This window comes from Stigmatopora nigra, chromosome 15 (genome assembly GCF_051989575.1).
Source record: "Stigmatopora nigra isolate UIUO_SnigA chromosome 15, RoL_Snig_1.1, whole genome shotgun sequence".
Lineage (NCBI taxonomy): Eukaryota > Metazoa > Chordata > Actinopteri > Syngnathiformes > Syngnathidae > Stigmatopora > Stigmatopora nigra.
In genome coordinates, this window is record NC_135522.1 from 2925914 (window position 1) to 2944709 (window position 18796).

Below are 18796 nucleotides of genomic sequence, written 5' to 3' on the forward strand. Positions count from 1 at the left end.
ATATTGTTCCATGTAAGACAATTGTATTTGTGAAAAGTAACATATTTTGCATTTATGTTTAGTTTTTACATATAATGTTCTTTGAATTAAGTGAAAGATGCATTTATTTCTATTTTTTAGTTGTTTTTCATGTCATAGTCAAATCTGTCGTTTGTAAGGGGGACTTCAAGCTTTTATTTTGAAAAGCACTCAAAAGAGATGACGCTATAACTACGGAAGTCCATCCACACGCGGGGGAAAATAAAACATGATGTAGTCATCATTTTTGGCTATCTTGTGACGTAATGGACTCACCTGTTGATCCGAAGCGTCCTCCACCCGTCAAAGTCTTGTCCGGTCAACTGAGGACAGCGAAGGAGGTACGTGGGACTACCGGTGAGACCACGGTCGGCTGGCTCCTCAGGCCCGGGAAGGATCGCTCCTTGTCGGTCTCGCTGGTGTGGATGCAGGGCACCGTGATGGAAGTGCAGCTGGAGCTCAACAGCGTGCTTCTCATGGATGAGACGGGCACGTTCACCGTCCAGGGCATCAACAGCATCCCTAAAGGGAAACCATGTCTTTGTTCGGGTAAATATTAATTTCATAAGTGATAGAGATCTTGGTTAGGATTTTCTTGACTTTTGCTGTAGTTTGACATTGTTTTGGTTGTAGTAGTGTAGTTATATATATAGCAATATCTTTATAGTACTTTTATTTGTGTTCAGGCAGTGAAAGATACCTCAATCGCTTCTTATTTAAAGTGGATTTGAAGTTAATGCTATTTTTTTTCAATTACCTGATTGGAATTTCATACCTGTCAACCTCGAACCATTTGTGATCTTACCAAATTTTGTTTTCGCCCTTACATATATGTATAAATACATGGAAAATCTTACCACTTTACTTTTTTGTAAAAAATCACGAACAACAAGTGAAAATGAAAGTAAACATAAACAAGGGAACAGGAAACGGAAATCACATGGTGAAAGTGTTACAAAACGAAATGTTTATCATGATCTTTTTTTTTTAGCCAATCAGAGGCGCCGGTACATATATCACTTGGCAGACATGCGTTTCCGGGAAGAAACAATGGCGGATGGTGAAAAATGGCTAGAAAGTGCCTTAATTTATTTTTTTTTTCTCAAAATCACCGTTTAGCGTACCATTTTCATGTGTACAGCGTACCAATATAAAAATGGGCTTTCAGTTGTACCAATTACGGCGAGAACGTACCAGTTGACAGGTATGGAATTTTATTAACAAGGGAAAGTGGAAGAATTTCATGGTAGCTTTTTGCATCCTTTGACTTTTAAGAAAGCATCCCATAAGTTAAGATCATCGAAATGATTGAAGGTGTTTGTTGTAATTTCAAGATTAGCCACCCTGATTCAACTTTTAAAAAAAAAAAAAAGTACTTTATACCTAATATGAACTGGTCTGCTCCTATTCCCCAAGGTAAATACGTGATGGTAATGGGAGTGGTCCATGCCGTCTCCCCGGAGCCAGTGATCCGAGCTATGAAGATGGCCGACCTCTCTGAACAAGCCGCTTTGCATCGACAAATGTGGAAGCTGGAGGTGGAAGACCTCCAGCATGTGTTGGTTGCCAGGCGGGGGTCTCTTCCCTCTCTTCCCTCCACTGGTCCTTGACAACCAGAAACAAATGGACCTCAGCCAACTCCTCCCATATTCTATGAATCAGCTCATTAGCATTAAGTAGATCATCTGACAATATTAAAAAGTACAGAAAAATCTACAATTGATCTTATAAAAAATGCTTTATTTGGCATTTTGTCATTTATAGTTCAGCCAATGTGTTTGTCAATTGCACTGAAACAAGCCTCTTAGATTGAATTTGTTGTCAATGGCAGGCTATGAGTTAAAAAAGTGGTTATTAGATAACTGGGATCGATGTTTGAGTTAATAAAAAACAAACTGTCAAATGACTGAGTATGGGAAATGTGGGGAGGGGCTTTACAACTTGATACTTCCAATCACCCCATTGAGATGAGTGGCGCATAAGCTAATTAGGTATTCTTAAGAAGAAAACGGTATTTTCCAAATTCATTGTCATTGGGTGCTATAAGATGGTCTTTTCTGGCTTTGTCCAGTTTCCTCAAAAGGACTTTGTGTCTCTCCTTCCACTCCTGCAGCTCCTTTTCACCATGTGCCATCTTGCATGTCTCATTCTTGGTGCATGTGTCTTTTTTGAACCTGTTCAAACACACATGTTAGTGTCAAAGGACAACATTGCATATGAAATGTCCTTTAAGGCAATGGTTGGTTCGTGAGCCGCATTAACGTCAACTGGGTTTCATGTGGGCCGGACCATTTTAGATATAATATTTAGATTTACTTTTATAAATGGATTAAAAGACCTGATTATTCAGTTTTTTATAGATCTAAAACAATGTTTATTTTAGCTTTTTTTTTTTTAGATATTTTTAGATTTTACAAAATGATTTTTGAACTAAAAACACAGAAAAAAATAGATTAAAAAATGACTATTATTGGTTTAAAAGGTGGAAAATCAGGAAATTTAATATACATCTATACTCTTCATTTTAATTTGATCCTAAAACAGAAAGTCGGCACTCATAATTGACTTTCCCGGGCCACACAAAATGATGCGGCAGGCCAGATTTGGCCCTCACACCGCCACTTTGACACGCTTTAAGGAAAAGATGCCCCATTTAGATTTTTGGGGTGATTCCCAATATGTTCATATTGCCCAAACTTTGGCGATTCACTATAGATATTGTCACATATAGACAATAAAGGTTGTAGTCATGATTATGTCTCACAAAGCTCACCTCTCACAGATTTGGAAAATCCCAGTGGGGAAACGATACTGCCAACGGTTGTCATCATCCTCGGAGCTGAAGACTCTGTCCTTGTGCTTTTCCGAGGTGATATGCTTCTGCCATTGCTTCTCGCTGTTGCAGTTCTTTGCGCAAAACCAGCAGTGGTTACCGTCCTGCACCAAGCACAAAGACGCAAATCACTTTTTAAACCGGTGAATCGTAATATAACATAAACAAATCTAAATGACACACTCAAAAATAAGTTTTATCTAACCTTACACTAAACTTAATTCTAATTTAGTTTTACATTTGTATACCTTTCATCCTGGCTCTATTTGCTCCGCTCTTATGTCAAGGTACCACTGTACTATAAACGCACTACTCTCGTCTTCTCTGCGCAGCAGCCATCATATGGCGCGCAGTAAATAAAATCCAAACATAATTTTTTAAATTTTTTACCTCTTTCCTCATGATGGCGCCATTTACACAGCAGCCAATGGTAGTAGCTCTGTCCACTCTTATGTTTTTTGTGTTTTACAGCATGTTTTACATGAAAAATTAGAAGCAACATTGACATGCACCTGCTTAAGGCAAGTGTGATACTGGCGAGCAATGATGATGTCACTCACACTGGTACTCAGTGCGCTCAGGGAGGTTGTCTTTCTGCCCAGACCAATGAAAAATTAAAGCCGACTCACCACTTCTTCCACGTAGTCTGTGGGCATCTGGATGGGCTTTCCATTCTCCCTCCCGGAGACGTTGGCGTTCTCCTCCCCCCAGTCTGCTCTCTGTGACTCTAGCCAACTTTCATAAAGCTGATCAAAATCTGCGACTAAAAAAAAACAAACCCAAAACATTCAATCAAAGTCCATCATGCGAATAAACCAAGCAACTTACTGTTGTTTTCCTTCATGAAGGTCCAGAAATCTCGTTCCTCTGGGCCGTGTGCAAAAGTGCAATTGCCGATGTATTGACACTTTTTACTAGCGGCCACGTGGCGGCAAATCTAAAATGAAGGGAAAAAAAATATCTATATATATAAAGATGCATGAAATTATGTGTTATATTGAATTACCTCAAACTGTGCTGGTATTGGCTTTGTGGCAGGAAGGGCTCTAATTGGTGTCCACTTTTTCCTTTCAATAGAACTCACGAGCACCACTCGCTTGTCTTTGGCCCACCTGTCAAGGAAAACTCACTTAATATTCGACCAAAAAAGTTGTCAAATTTTCCCCGCAGGTGATCTTACGTGTGCCTTGCTTTAGCTGAGCAATACTTTTGCTGTTTGTCTGCCTCACTGAGCTGTCCATTTCTCCAACATTGGCTACAAACAAACATCATCTTCAAATTTGGAGGTCCAAACCTCCTTTGAACTGAACACTGAGAAAAAAAAAACACATGGAAAGAAAAGTTTACACAAGGCCAACAGCTTTTTCTTCTTTTTTAACACTCATTTGCTGCCATTAACAATTATAAATCCATTACAGATGACATTACTTCAAATAATCCGATTTATCTTTACTGGGATCCTCTGCTGTTCAAAATATATTGGACGTCAATAGCCGTCAACGCTACAAAAACAAAGCCACAAGAACCAGTGGATATTAAACAGTACTTAGATATTAAACAGTACTTAGATATTAACCAGTACTTAGGTATCAAACAGTAATTAGATATCAAACAGTACTTAGATATTAAACAGTACTTAGATATCAAACAGTACTTAGATATTAAACAGTACTTAGATATTAAACAGTACTTAGATATTAAACAGTAATTAGATATTATACAGTACTTAGATATTAAACAGTACTCAGATATTAAACAGTACTTGGATATTAAACAGTACTTAGATATTAAACAGTACTTGGATATTAAACAGTACTTGGATATTAAACAGTACTTATATATTAAACAGTACATTATATAACAGTATGTTAAACTCTCTCTCTTAGATATTAAACTCTCTCTCTCATGAATATAATTTTTTAGAGCTGGTTTCAACAGAAAACTATGTCACCATCTGACCGGCGACCAAAAGGGACCAAAAAAACTGCGACCAAAAGACCGGCGACAAAACATCCGGTCACGAGCCGTCATGATATGTGTTACCTGAGCACGTTGTGGTGCAATATTTGAATTCCAATATGTTGTCGCCTCTTCAACAATACTTTCGTGACTGATACCTGCACGAAAACAAACCATACGTCAACATGAATTCCTAAATAATGTTCATTTTACTTCCACAAAGTTCTGGCAACCCATCTTACGGCACTCCTGCTGTAACATCCAGACTTGTAGCTCGATAGGGCTATGAGCAAAGTTGCACTCGTCTTCCATCTGGCATCTGTAGCGCCCTTCGTGTCGACACAGGTTAAGCTGTTTTGGGGGATTGAACATTCGGATTTTGGAATAGCGGACTGTATTATCCTTCATTACGTGGACAAGGCACCTAGCGGACAAGTGGAGTAGAAATCCAGTTATTTTTTTTTTACCCTTTGCTTAACTTGATTAAAATCATTATGACTTACTTTTGCTTTTCAAAATCATGTTTCATTTCTGGGTGAGAGCAAATCGAAGGGTTGGCTTTGTTGGTTTTGCTGATGATTCGAGGCTTGTGGTCAAAACATGCCTGAAGAAAAACAAAAAATACACTCTTTTAGTCTTTCAATCTCAGTCACAAGCAATGTTCCCTCTAATTTTTCATTGGTCTGGACAGAAAGACAACCTCCCTGAGCGCACTGAGTACCAGTGTGAGTGACATCATCATTGCTCGCCAGTATTACACTTGTCATAAGCAGATGCATGTCAATGTTCCTTCTAATTTTTCATGTAAAACATGCAGTAAAACATAAAAAAACATAAGAGTGGACAGAGCTACTACCACTGGCAGCTGTGTAAATAGCGCCATCATGCAGAAAGGGGTATAAAAAAATAAAAAATAAAAAGTTTGGATTTTATTTACTACGCGCCATATGATTGCTGCTGCGCAGAGAAGACGAAAGTAGTGCGCAATTGCGCACTAACGCATTTTAGAGGGAACATTGGTAATAATAATCTCAAATCGGTTACTAACTTCGCACAAAAACACAAATCTCTCCGGGAACTCCTGCAAGATTTCGGCCACAGTCAACTTCATTTTGGAGCTGGCTCCAAAAGGGTCGAAGAGAAGTTCTCGAGATATGAAGCCCTTCCGTTCCAGCATCCAGAAGTCCATCTCCTCTTGAGAATATGGAAATGTGCAATAACCAGGATAAGGACAGTCTTTTCCTGCAGCCACATCTGAAAAAAAAAATCAAAGTATTTGCAATAATATGAACGTACATATCAAAATACTTCAAATAAAGATTCAATATTAGCTGTCATACCTCTGCAGATATAATAAGGACCAAGGTTTTGTGGTTTTGTTGGTCTGGGCCGAATAAGCCTCCACGGGTTATCGGGTGATGACTTTTGTCGGCACAGTAAAAGATCCTTTTTACATTTATGCTCATCAATGTAGAGTGTGTAGTCTAAAACGCCAGTTCCTGTAGGGACAGAACACATATGAGATGAATAAAGTCAATTTTTTTTTGTCTTAATTGAAAGCAAGACTATCATGCTCACCTGTTTTGGTGTAACAGATCAAACATGCTTGTTTGAATTCATGAGTTTCAGACAAAGGGTTCTTATTTGCTAAAACCTTGGGATTCCCAACAGCCAATCCTTTATTTATCTGTAGGCGGAGTTAATATTTAAAATAGTCAAATATGAAAATGTCCCAAGTTATGTCATCAATTGAGTCAGGAATAATAATTACCTGCGGTGCAAATGAATGTGCAGAGTAATCTGAAAACGAAGCAGGACATTTGTTAGTGGGCCAATAGCACAGTAAATGTACAATTCCAAACATTGAGATCATAATTTTGATACATATTCCTAAACAAGCATGAAACATTCATAAAAATTGAACATTTATTCCAATGCAAGCTTTTTAAAAAAAAATGTTTTAACTGAAATTGATACTTTTTAAGCATAACAACACGAAAACTTGAAAAAAATCAATTTCAAGACTTTTAATTTTGAAGACTGACGAAATGGTGTATTATAAGGCGCACTGTCTATTTTGGAGAAAATGTAAGACTTTTATGTGCGCCTTATAGTCGTGAATATACGGTAGGCATTTGGGAATAAATAGCAAAAGAGGAAGGCTGAGTAATTATACCTGTTTTATATTTATCTGATTTGCAGAGATTATCAAGGGTTTCCAAGGGTTTAGCTGGGTTCTTTAAAGTATCCATCCCAAAACAGGCACTGGATCCAAGTTGGTTAGAAAGGAGTGGGAGATTGATCATGCTTTGCTGGGCGCTGGATAAAATGGGGTTGATACAAGATGGTATGAGGAATGGACTCGGCATTGAGGAGGTGGAGGGCATTTGGGCTGTCAAAGGAAGAGTGCCCTTCACTGTGGATGGGAGCTGTGGACAAAAAATAAATAAATACATTCCAAAGTCCAAAAAAAGAGGAAATAATTTAGGCACACAAACCATGTCTGGTTCTGGTTCGGTTTCATCCAGGAGGTCATCGAGGTCACTGCCAATGATTTCTGAATTTTGGCTGGTCTCAGACAGTGATGGTGATTTTTCAGATTGACAACCGTTGGAAGAGGGTGTGGACAAGGGGAGGGAATCTGACTCAAAGCCTGAAGACTCTGACACAGGTTTTGGCGGAATACTGCGACACAGCGGAGGTTTGTCAACCGTTGAGTCATTCGGTGGTGGAACCACAACGGGTGTGGGGTCCGAAACACTGTCGTCCAGAGGTACTTATGGACACAGGAGAAGTATTTTTTTCGATGAGCAAATTGGACGCCAGTAAAATGACTACATTCAGAACAACTTAAAAAAAGTGGAAATGCTTACCAATTTCTGTTTCTATTTCTTCAACTGAAGATGGGTTCTGTGAAACCTGGATGGATGAAGATGCAAAAACTCTATGAAATGAGCCTAGAAATACCAATTTAGATTTGATTTGGATTTGATTTGGATTTGATTTGGATTTGATTTGGATTTGATTTGGATTTGATTTGGATTTGATTTGGATTTGATTTGGATTTGATTTGGATTTGATTTGGATTTGATTTGGATTTGATTTGGATTTGATTTGGATTTGATTTGGATTTGATTTGGATTTGATTTGGATTTGATTTGGATTTGATTTGGATTTGGTTTGGATTTGATTTGGATTTGGATTGGATTTGGATTGGATTTAGATTGGATTTGGATTGGATTTGGATTGGATTTGGATTGGATTTGGATTGGATTTGATTTGGATTTGATTTGGATTTGGATTTGGGATTTGATTTGGATTTGATTTGGATTTGATTTGGATTTGATTTGGATTTGATTTGGATTTGATTTGGATTTGATTTGGATTTGATTTGGATTTGATTTGGATTTGATTTGGATTTGATTTGGATTTGATTTGGATTTGATTTGGATTTGGTTTGGATTTGATTTGGATTTGATTTGGATTTGATTTGGATTTGATTTGATTTTGATAACAATATCTATAAGAGGGTCATATGGGAGGGACCACTTACCTTGTTCCTAACATAAGATTTGCGAATTTTCAGTCCCAATATTTTGGCTAGGTCCTTAATCAGTTGTATAACACTGGGATCCTGAGAAAATAAAAAAAATAAAAAAACATTTTAACATAGCTGCTGAATTATTACACCAGGTACATCTTCCCATGTCAAGGCGATCTGGTACAACAACCATATTAATCAATTGTATTTAAATAATATCCGTGATTTTAACATAGCCAAAATTAAAGGGCAGCCTCATCTCGTTACCTGGGGTACAACTAAAACACATTTTGCTCCAGCATCATAGGCCTCTTGATACTTCCCCATCTCATTTAAACACTTGGCTTTCCTATACAGTGCTTTATAGTTGCCGTCATTTAACTGCAGAGCCTTTTCACAGTCTTCTAGCGCTTGGTCATACAATCCCTGGAAAAGAGACATTAATATAGGATGGTCATAAATAGATTATTACACATGTGTCAAAGTGGTGGCCCGGGGCCCAAATCTGTTTTAGATTTATACAAAAACTGAATATTCAGGGCTTTTAATCCAGTTCTTTTAATCAATTTATAAAAAGAAATTTAAATATTATATATGGTTGTTATATATATGGTTTGGACACATTGTCTCACCGGAATGATGCTTAGATATGCGGCAGCTCTATTCGCATGAATCATCTCTATTAAATTAGATGCTATGCAGACTTCCTCTGATGCATAATCAGTGATATTCAAGGATTCTGTATACATCTCGACGGATTTATTCCAGTTTCCTTCTTTAAACAGATCATTGCCTTCTTCAAAAAGATTCAAAACAAGATCCTTAATGAACACCTAACAACCAAAAAAGAACATCCATGAATAGTCGCATGCCACAGATATTCATTTAATAATGTGTACACATTATCTTACTTCATATTCATTCGGACTTGGAAAAGGTAGTGGTGAGCTAGAGTGGAGGAGAAAAAAAACAACTTTCTTACAAGACAGTTCTTCTTGACTTAGTTTTGGTTTCGTTTTTCTAGTAAAACCACATGATGTACATTTGCTATTCAAATTTTAAAATAATTTAAGACGAGATCTTACGCAAGAAACTGTAAATCTTCCTGGATCTTTTCCCAGCGACTATTTCCATCCAGGACCTTCATTCTTGACATGATATCTAGAAAAGAAGACAAAACAACAGGCATTTTTATACCTTTCTGATAAGGGGTGGATTTAAAGAACTATGACACTCTCAGTATTCACCATAAAAGAATGTTGAGTTTAAGGAAAATGAAACTGTAGAGTTGTGACATTTTCACTTTTGAATTGCCTTACAGTGTTTCTGTGATTTTAGAACTCATTTATTTGAAAAGATAACTTTAATATGGTGAATATGTCGGTTGATGCTGTGAAACGAAACTCATCGGAATACACTGTCTAGTTAAAATATGTCAAAATATAGGCAGACTTTTCGGGGGGACAAATCATTACATGGTTGTTGATCTTCACGGACATATTTCAACAAATTAGATCCCAAAAAATGATAAGCGTGCCTTAGATTAAACTAATTCTAATGAATAAGCAATAAGGAATTTTTCCATATTTTTTTTGTTCAATCTTTTTTTTGGTTTCTGTTTAACCCACAAACATCGATGTACACTTACATTAATGGTAAAACGAGCCACGAAGCCAACTTCATCCAAGAGGAGAAATCAATATTATATTGATTTAGTAATTTTACAAAACAGGATTTTTAAAAAATATAAACACTACACTATGCACTATGCAGTATCGTCATTCTTTTTCTTCTTTTATTCTGAATAAACAACAATTGTATTCAACGGGTGCTGCCCTCTACAGTGAGATAATGAACTAACATGTCAGCGAATGTTTTCATGCTGTTTTGTTTTTGTCAGTAAATAAATTCAAGCGTCTTTAATTACTAGAAATAGCAACATAAATTACGACATGTTGAAGAAAACAAAACATTTGTTTCAACACAGGGTAAGTCCAAATGTTTTATATCACAAATCAGCAAGATATAACCAAGAAATAGAAATAAAATCATATTTTAAAGAGTCCTATTAAATCATTAAGGTAATTATAAACCAAAATAATTCTAACAGGAAATAAAGATACAAACGAATTCAGAAATCCAAAGTTCATACAAATTAACATTTCAGCAAAACAGCAAGTTATTAAAAGGGAGTGATAAGATTTTAACCCTGATTTAAAGTAATTAACCATTTGGACACACCTCCAAACCTTAGATAAGAATAATACAAATTGAATAATAGATTATTCTTAGACCACAAATCTAGATGTGTTTTGGTCGAATGTCATTAAATATTTTCTAAACCTGTAGTTAGATTTTATGATTAAAAAGATACACAATAAATTCATAACTAGTACTGGCAAGTATTCTAACCACAACATTCAGTACTAGCTTCCCGGTTGAGTTTTTGATGACACCTTTAAATATGTTAAGCTACATCTCTTCCTGATTGAGTTTTTGATGACGTCTGTAAGTAAATATGTTAAGCTACAGCTTCCTGGTTGAGTTTTTTAGGCACCTGCAAGTAAATATGTTAAATTATAGCTTCCTGGTTGAGTTTTTGATCACACCTGTCAATATGTTAAGCTACATCTTCCTGGTTGAGTTTTTAATGACACCTGTAATATGTTAAGATACAGTTTCCTGGTTGAGTTTTTGATCACACCTGTCAATATGTTAAACTACATCTTCCTGGTTGAGTTTTTGATCACACCTGTAAATATGTTAAGCTACATCTTCCTGGTTGACTTTTTGTTGACACCTGTAAATCTGTCATTTGTTAATCTTCTTTATCATGGGGTGCTGGAGTCTATTTTAGCTAACTATGAGAAGTGGGCTAGGTACCTTTTCAATTTATTGCCAGCCAATCATAAGGCGCAAAGATATAAACAATCATAAGAAAAGAATAACAATAAAGTGCGGTACAATTTGAGGCCTCCTGCCAGACGCTATCAATATGCTGTCAAACCAGTTTGGTAAGAAAATGATTGGTCTTATGATTGTGAACTTTAAAAAAAATCCACACGTGTATAAATATGCAGACTTTTCGGATATGAGCATATACTACCATGATGGCTAATCACCGTATACTTTTGCTCTTTACAGGTAGGTTAAAGTTACTATACCTATATATATTAATAATATTAACCAAGGGTGCAAAACTGATTAAAAAAACAACATCAGATGTTAATATCGGTAGTGGAATGTTGAGTCAACATCTTTTCTGCATTCGTTTACGATTTAGGGTTTGTTATGGTGTCACTTTTTTCCATTTTTATTACATTTTGGGCTTATAATAAGAAGATAATCACTCTCAACTGATTTTGGTTGTTGTTTTGCAGTGGGTTTGGCTTTTGTAGCGTCTGAGGTGGCATTGTCGTCCCCGCGTTCTAAAAGAAGTCTGATTGAAATGGCGGGAATGATGCATTGCAGTACACGTAGACTACCTACAGCTTACCTTTTATACGGGTGCTACTGTGGACTGGGGGGTCGAGGATGGCCCCGGGACAGCACCGACTGGCAAGTTCAAAACCCCCTTCTACGTCTTACCCAATTCCAAAGCTTATTTGACTATTTCTAGAAATACCACTTCCACTTTTCCTCATTCTAGTGTTAAAAAAAAGAGTTAACACCCCATATATAACCCACCTATACATTACCCAGGGTATGAATTAGTACTTAAGAATCTAATGCTATGTTAAGCTACATCGGGACTTCCCATTTCTACACACGAATCTTAATGGTTTCCGTCTTTTCTTGTTTTCTACCCATTTTTTGAGTCTAAATTTAGTGTAAGACTCACACACCCTTTATCAAAATTCGTTTTTCTTTCAGGTGCTGCCAAAGACATGATTGCTGTTTTGCAGAGGCCGAACGTTTGGGTTGTCGACCCAAAATAGACAGATACAAATGGACATGTAACGGCAGGACACCTGTTTGTGGTATTGTTTGCTTTATTTTTTATCTACATCCATCTAATCAAAAAATATATGCCAAGAATCACAGTTGTGGATCTACCGAGGCCTAGAAATTTTACAAAGCAGCCTTTTAGTGTTATTTTTATTCATTTTTGGCTTCTTCCATACACTATAGAATCAGTGCTAGTACAACATCTTTGTCTGCGACTGTATTGGATACTTCTGTATATCAAATATAGTATTTTAATTGGCATCTTAAATCGTCAACATCAGAATATTTATTAGTTTAGGAATGTTGTTGATTAGTTTTATTAGCTTGAGCATTTTAAATGGTGATATGACAAAATTATTGTGTAAAAAAAGGTCATTTTTTACAACAGATCTGGTCTGTTGATAAATATATTGGCAACTAATGAGTTAAAAATGTTTTTTTAGGACAAATAGCCATTTAATTGGAACCCATCTGAACATATTTACATAATATATATTATTAAAGTTCAAAAATATTTGTAAAATGCAGCAAATCTTTTTGCAATGTGGTTGAACTACTCCCAAAATCTGTCATATTTTTCCATGCATTAATCATTGTCATGTCATATTTTCCCCTGCCTATCGTGAACAAGTGTGTCATTTTTTGCAGATGATACGGCAGACCCAAGATTGAAGTTCCTCTGTGAGTGTGACCGAGAGTTTGCCGTGTGCCTGAGAAATTCGCCCTACAAACGGAGATACTCCTTCTGGCGGGGTTTGCCCTGTGGCTCGAAAGAACCACAGTGTACCAGTGCCTGAATTAGAAATAAAACTGATCTAATGGGAGTCTACAATCAATGGACACTAAATCATATATTACAATATATACTGTAAGAGACAATGAATAGTTATTTGTGGGATTAAAATAGCTCTTTTAGTCAAGTTATTGGGTTTTTCCTTTTCTATTATGAGCCGTTGAATACCTTCTTCTTTTTAAATTCAGAACTATGTAATTAAATTAATTTGGAGTAATAGAGAAACTGTGTTTTTATTGACTTGGATTAATTTCTGCACAAGGTAATGGTTTCACTTTACTACTGAAATGAGTTGTATGGAATTTTTGAGTGATTTTATACATGGATATGTTGGAAAATTTTCCAGTAAAACTTAGAAAAGTTGAAATTTTGGGTGGTCTATGAATATAATGAAGGAAACTGAAGAGTTAAAGTTTGATATATTTTAATTTTCACTATTACAAAAGTGTTAGTAATTGTAAGCAGCCAAAAGAGGGGAAAACTGCTGGTTTAATTTCAGTACAAGACAATGGTTTCACTTTACTACTGAAATGAGTTGTATGGAATTTTTGAGTGATTTTATACATGAATATAATGAAAGAAGTGCCAGTAAAACCTATAAAAGTTAAAATTTTGGGTGGTCCATGAATATAATGAACGAAATTGAAGAGTTAAAGTTTGATATATCTTAATGTTTCATTATTATAATATTGTTTTTAATGGAAGGCAGACAAAAGAAGGGAAAAAACTGCTGGTAAAACAGTTTGCTAAACACTGGATAGGCTTAAGTGGCCAATGGTGATGCTCAGGAGATTATTCAGACGGCTTCTAAAAAAAGATCTCTACTCAGTTTTACACTCACAGCGCAGATGTGAGCATTGTGCAGCTCAGCACCCTGCCGGCCTGTCACATGCCATGACTGCCTTTGGTTGGACACGTTTACTCGTTGCAGGTAGGTTGGCTCTTTACCATCAAGTATGCTAGAATTCTTTTCAAAAGTCCTTTTAAATATGTGCAAGGAGCAAATAACTGTGAATGGGGAACTTTTTTTAGTTATTTCAGGTCAAAAGTAAGAATTGAAATCATGCATGATTTTGTTTTTTTTATGTATGTTTTGTTGGATTATGAACATGATGGATTATGATGATAAGAAGTAATTCAAGCGAATTTAAAAATTTAAAAATAAGTTTTTCACATATGTGTGGAATAGGGTTTCCTGTATCTGCTTCATAGTTAGGAGGTTGAAGGTTTAAATCTGAGTCCAGGTTAGTTATAAATGAATTGAATTAAATTGAATGCATTTTTTGCCATTATACAAGCATTGTATAATGTAGTATCATATCATGTTTACCTGACTTGGGTGTGGGTAAAAGTTATCTCTTAATTCAGGATGTATATCCGCCCTTTGCTAACTGTCAAGTGAGGTCAACGCTATAGAAATGCAAACAAAATGAAGGTTAAATGCTAAAGAAGCAGTATTTGTGCCAAGACTGATGTCAATCATACAAAAAAAATGTTTCAATCCTGGTTGTTAACATCTGTGTTGCAGTGGTTTGGACATCCGTGATGGGGGTCTCGCCCCAGCGTTCTAAAAGAGGGGTGCTGGAGCTAGCAGGAATGATCCAATGCAGTACAGGCAAATCTCCTTTGGCTTATCTTTCATATGGCTGCTATTGTGGCCTCGGGGGCCAAGGCTGGCCCCGGGACAGGACCGATTGGCAAGTTCAAAACCCCTTCTTTCACTTCTACTTGAATTGATTAGTGTTAAAAAGTCAACTTTGAAGTACTTGATTATAGTCCTAGAAAAAAATAAACAGCCAACATTTGACCTACCTATACATTATGTGGTTATTGGCTTTTGCAAAAGAATTCTTTCCAATGGATGTTTATCTTTATCCATGGCAAGCAATGAGTTAAACCAACTGGGACTTTTACATACCCAAATCTTAATTGTCTCCATCTTTTTATTTCCACCACAAAGCTACCATTTACTCAGTTAACACACTTGTGGCCAGATGAACCCCCAACTGCGTGCCTGCTTTAAAATAACGTGTGAATCCACCCAACACTTTAGGACCCTCCAAGGAGCCCAAAACTCAGTTGAACTCTTCTTCTACACACTATTTAAATGTGAGATTTCGCCACAGGTGCTGCCACAAACACGACTGCTGCTACGATGGCGCCGAGCGCCAAGGTTGCCAAACCAAAACAGACAGATATGATTGGACCTGTGATGATAACACTCCAGATTGTGGTATGATTTCTACTTTTTTTTCCCTATTGACAACAACATCCAATCAAAAATATGTCAAAATCCGCATCAAGCTCATTAAATGCCATTTACATTGATAGACGAAACCGGATTGACTCTGAATTTGAACTGGTTTTACATTAGCCACACAATAACTTGTCGTTTTAACACTCAAACAAAAGAACAGATTTCTACTTTTTTTCTCCATTGACATCCAATCAAAAATATGTCAAAATCCACATCAAGCTCATTAAATGCCATTTACATTGATAGACAAAACCGGATTGACTCTGAATTTGAACTGGTTTTACATTAGCCACACAATATCTTTGCATATTAATACTTAAAACACTCCAACTAAGAAAATAGATGAAAAGCCATTCTACTATTTTTAAAGCTTTAATGTATACATATTAATTTGTATTTACCTTTTTTGGCTGATTGGCTGTTTTCCAGTTCAAGTCCCATAATTTTTTTTTTTTTTTTTAATCCTTCTTTTTTTTGCTTTTCACTGACAAGTGTTTCATCCTTTTGTAGATGATTTGACAGACAAATGTGAGGAATTGCTGTGTAAGTGTGACCGAGCTGCTGCCAAGTGCCTGAGAAATTCACCCTACAAAAGGAAATACGCCCTGTGGCCAAATTGGTGGTGTGGTCATCAGCATCCAATGTGCACCATTTACGCCCTTAAACAGAAATTTATACCAATGGAAGAATACAAGCTTTATAATCAATGAACAGTAAATAACAGGTTTGTACAGTGGTACTTTTAAAGGCTTAATTACTAAATGAGATGTTGATGAATCATGTTAAGGGTGATGTTTTCCACTATGTCACTGAAAGATGTGAATGGAAGGGTTTTATGTGAAGGAAATTTGAATGGAGACTGAGAAAATGAACTTTTAAAAAAATATGTATACATAATTGATGTCACTGGCTATAGGAGAACCCTTGGAAAGTGCATTGTTTTGATTGAACTACCCAAACAAACCAGAAGAGGACGCCAGATATGTTGACCGTTAGACTCCAATGACGTTTGATTTAAAACACTTATTTTTTTGTTTTCTTGAACACTAAGTGATGTAACAGAATGAACATTTTTGTACTATTTTAAAAATAAAAGATGAATAAAGCACATTTCTGTGGAGTGTTTGCTTCGATAAAAGTGCCATGCCATATGTCCATACGTTATATCAATTCTAGATGAATACCGGATTAAATCAAACATGAAATCGATTTAAGAACAACGAGTCAAATGTGAAAGTGTGTAATGCAAGTCAGTCTACACAAAAGGCACGGACGGGGTTCGAACCCGCGATCTTCGGTTTACGAGACCGACGCCTTACCACTTGGCCACCGCGCCTGCGCCTTGTGAGTCACATACATCCTATATAACCACTAAGCCGACCACACGTCTGACTTAGATATTGGTGAGTCAACTTTTTCTAATTATGTGAAACATGACATAGCAACTTATTTCAACTGGAAGAAACCAAACTCATTGTGAGGAGGGTCCCCATTAATGTGACCCTAAATGTCATCAGACATGATGTGTGAAATCCAACTGACATGTGAAAGCAGATGCAATTTTTTCCCCATCTGCCTCATCATCTTCCATCGCTCTGGCTCATCCACAGGGGGTGCTGGAGCCTAGCTCACTATGGGAAACAGTCAGTACAGACCTGGAACAAATTCCCAGCCAATCACAGGGTAGACTTTTTCTTTTTCATCCCATTTTTTGTTGCGCATATAATCTCTTTTTAAAAAAACATAATAATAATACACTTTTTTCATACGCTGTTCTGGATAATCAAGGTAAAATATTTGAAATGACGCATTCAAATGCTTTTTGATTGACTCTGAGGAAAACACGTGTGGCCAGCCGACGTGAAGCGCGAAACAGGACAACAGCCAATGCAGCATGTTGGAGATGCCCCCCTGCTGGGCGGCCCGCCAGCCCGTCGATACGCCGTTTTGATGTCGGATGGAAATTGAGAAGACCCCCCTATACAACCCCCCCCCCCATTCCGTCACCATCAACAGAGAGAAAGGGGCTGGAACAGAGAAAAGAGAGGACTAGAAAAGGAAGAACCCACGACAGATGGAGTCGCTGATGATTAAAGATGGCGACGGTTTTCACTACGGACCGCGAAGGAGGTTGCCGGAATCCGGCGTTGAAACACGGCGAAGCCTTGAGGAAGCAAAAAACGACAGGTAGGACGTCTAGTTCCTTGGCGGAACTCGTCGTCGTCCATTGTGTGTCTTGGTTTTGGTGCCATTGCTTTGTCTGGACGGTCATCAAAAGCTCGATGCATTATTTGATGTGAGCGATAAATATGCATCCCATGGAAAGGGCAGCTGGAGACCAAAAAAAAGCTTGATTTCATGGCAGTTTTCCATCCCACCCCAAAGTCTGACAATGCACTTTCTCCCTTATGATGGACCTTATTAAATCAATTCATCCATGTGTGGATCTTTGGCCTGATCAATGGGAAAATCCATTGAAAAAATCTGAAATTTGTTCAACAAAACCCGCATTTAATCCACTCCAAGTCGTGGTAGTCATGATATATTCAGTCGGGACAAAGAAGGGGCTCCGGTATATATTTTTCAAGCAGGTTAAATTAATATAAAATATTTTTTTGTCATATTTAAAGATACCTCAATGGCGTCCAGAGTCTCAAAATAGTCAAAGTTATGGGTTTTGGGTTTTAAGAAGATTTCTGTATTATATTGTTCTGCGTTCAACATTTTTTTTTTGAGGGAAGACATCTTTGTTTGCTTTCAACTGCAGACGCGCTCACCAAAAACATCTTTTGTCCAACCATAGCGGAGATAAGCCTATTTCAGCCGAGGCCTAAACACAAGCGTTCAAACTGGCATTGACGTAGACAACAAAGGCTTATGAGAATCCCAATGGGAAGAAAAAACATGGAATTTGTCTGATTCAAAGAATGTGACGCTTCATTTTTAACATTTGAAGACATCTATATGCTTATATAAGAAATAAAACCTACTTTTTACTGCTTGACTATCACTCATTTTAGCATAAAAACAGATTTTAGCAACCATTTTCCAACTATTCATGTTCAACTGAAACAAAAAAGACTATTAAAAGCTGTCATTTGATTTAAAAGAGAAATAGCATAAGGTTTTTGCTAAATTTTTTCGTCCTATTGAGAATTTCGGCTATAAACACACCAAATTTGAAGCTTAATAAAGAAAGTTAAGTCTAACTACTTCATGGCCCTACTTCTGTTTCAGGAACAAATGGATGGAAAAGTCCAATTCTGGCACTTCCCCATTCTGTCTGGAATTTTCCTATCATGAAAGCAAGATGGACTTTACTTCAACTTGAAGCATATCTCCAATTTGCTATGGAAACCTCAGAGATTAAACGTTCTACTCAAGGATGCAGAGCAAAGGGATTCATGCTCAAGGTAAAACAGCATTGCATCCTTGAAAATTCATACG

At 36.9% G+C, this 18796-nt stretch overlaps 4 protein-coding genes and 1 non-coding gene across 6 annotated transcripts; 3 read left to right on the forward strand and 2 right to left on the reverse strand.

Moving 5' to 3' along the window:
* Window positions 1-215: 215 nt before the first annotated feature.
* On the forward strand, window positions 216-2368 carry rmi2 (RecQ mediated genome instability 2). Its single transcript, XM_077733750.1, has 2 exons — window positions 216-567; window positions 1435-2368. The coding sequence occupies exons 1-2, from the start codon at window positions 285-287 to the stop codon at window positions 1626-1628; spliced, it is 477 nt and encodes a 158-aa protein (XP_077589876.1). The 5' UTR covers window positions 216-284; the 3' UTR covers window positions 1629-2368.
* Window positions 1744-10160, reverse strand: zc3h7a (zinc finger CCCH-type containing 7A). Its single transcript, XM_077733746.1, has 22 exons — window positions 10000-10160; window positions 9437-9512; window positions 9263-9299; window positions 8984-9184; window positions 8619-8777; window positions 8364-8444; window positions 7684-7729; window positions 7309-7586; window positions 6987-7239; window positions 6582-6610; window positions 6389-6497; window positions 6151-6309; window positions 5859-6064; window positions 5314-5414; window positions 5053-5234; window positions 4895-4968; window positions 4032-4162; window positions 3858-3963; window positions 3680-3788; window positions 3481-3614; window positions 2792-2955; window positions 1744-2192 (listed from the first exon to the last, which is right to left on the reverse strand). Exons 2-22 carry the CDS (start codon window positions 9505-9507, stop codon window positions 2006-2008), a joined length of 2817 nt encoding a protein of 938 aa, XP_077589872.1. The 5' UTR covers window positions 9508-9512; window positions 10000-10160; the 3' UTR covers window positions 1744-2005.
* A 1054-nt stretch (window positions 10161-11214) lies between these two features.
* LOC144208088 (phospholipase A2-like) lies at window positions 11215-13317 on the forward strand. Of its 2 annotated transcripts, none has more exons than XM_077733752.1 (4): window positions 11215-11365; window positions 11732-11909; window positions 12225-12331; window positions 12948-13317. In XM_077733752.1, exons 1-4 carry the CDS (start codon window positions 11347-11349, stop codon window positions 13094-13096), a joined length of 453 nt encoding a protein of 150 aa, XP_077589878.1. In that variant the 5' UTR covers window positions 11215-11346; the 3' UTR covers window positions 13097-13317. The 2 variants fall into 2 exon arrangements, with proteins under 2 accessions (XP_077589878.1, XP_077589877.1); XM_077733751.1 differs by lacking the exon at window positions 11215-11365 and adding an exon at window positions 11378-11495.
* A 623-nt stretch (window positions 13318-13940) lies between these two features.
* Window positions 13941-16375, forward strand: LOC144208858 (phospholipase A2-like). The gene is made up of 4 exons (XM_077734896.1): window positions 13941-14023; window positions 14621-14789; window positions 15219-15325; window positions 15860-16375. Exons 1-4 carry the CDS (start codon window positions 13987-13989, stop codon window positions 16057-16059), a joined length of 513 nt encoding a protein of 170 aa, XP_077591022.1. The 5' UTR covers window positions 13941-13986; the 3' UTR covers window positions 16060-16375.
* Window positions 16376-16613: 238 nt separating this feature from the next.
* trnat-cgu (transfer RNA threonine (anticodon CGU)) lies at window positions 16614-16685 on the reverse strand. Its single transcript has one exon. It is a non-coding gene; the product is annotated as a tRNA-Thr (tRNA).
* Between the last annotated feature and the right edge of the window lie 2111 nt (window positions 16686-18796).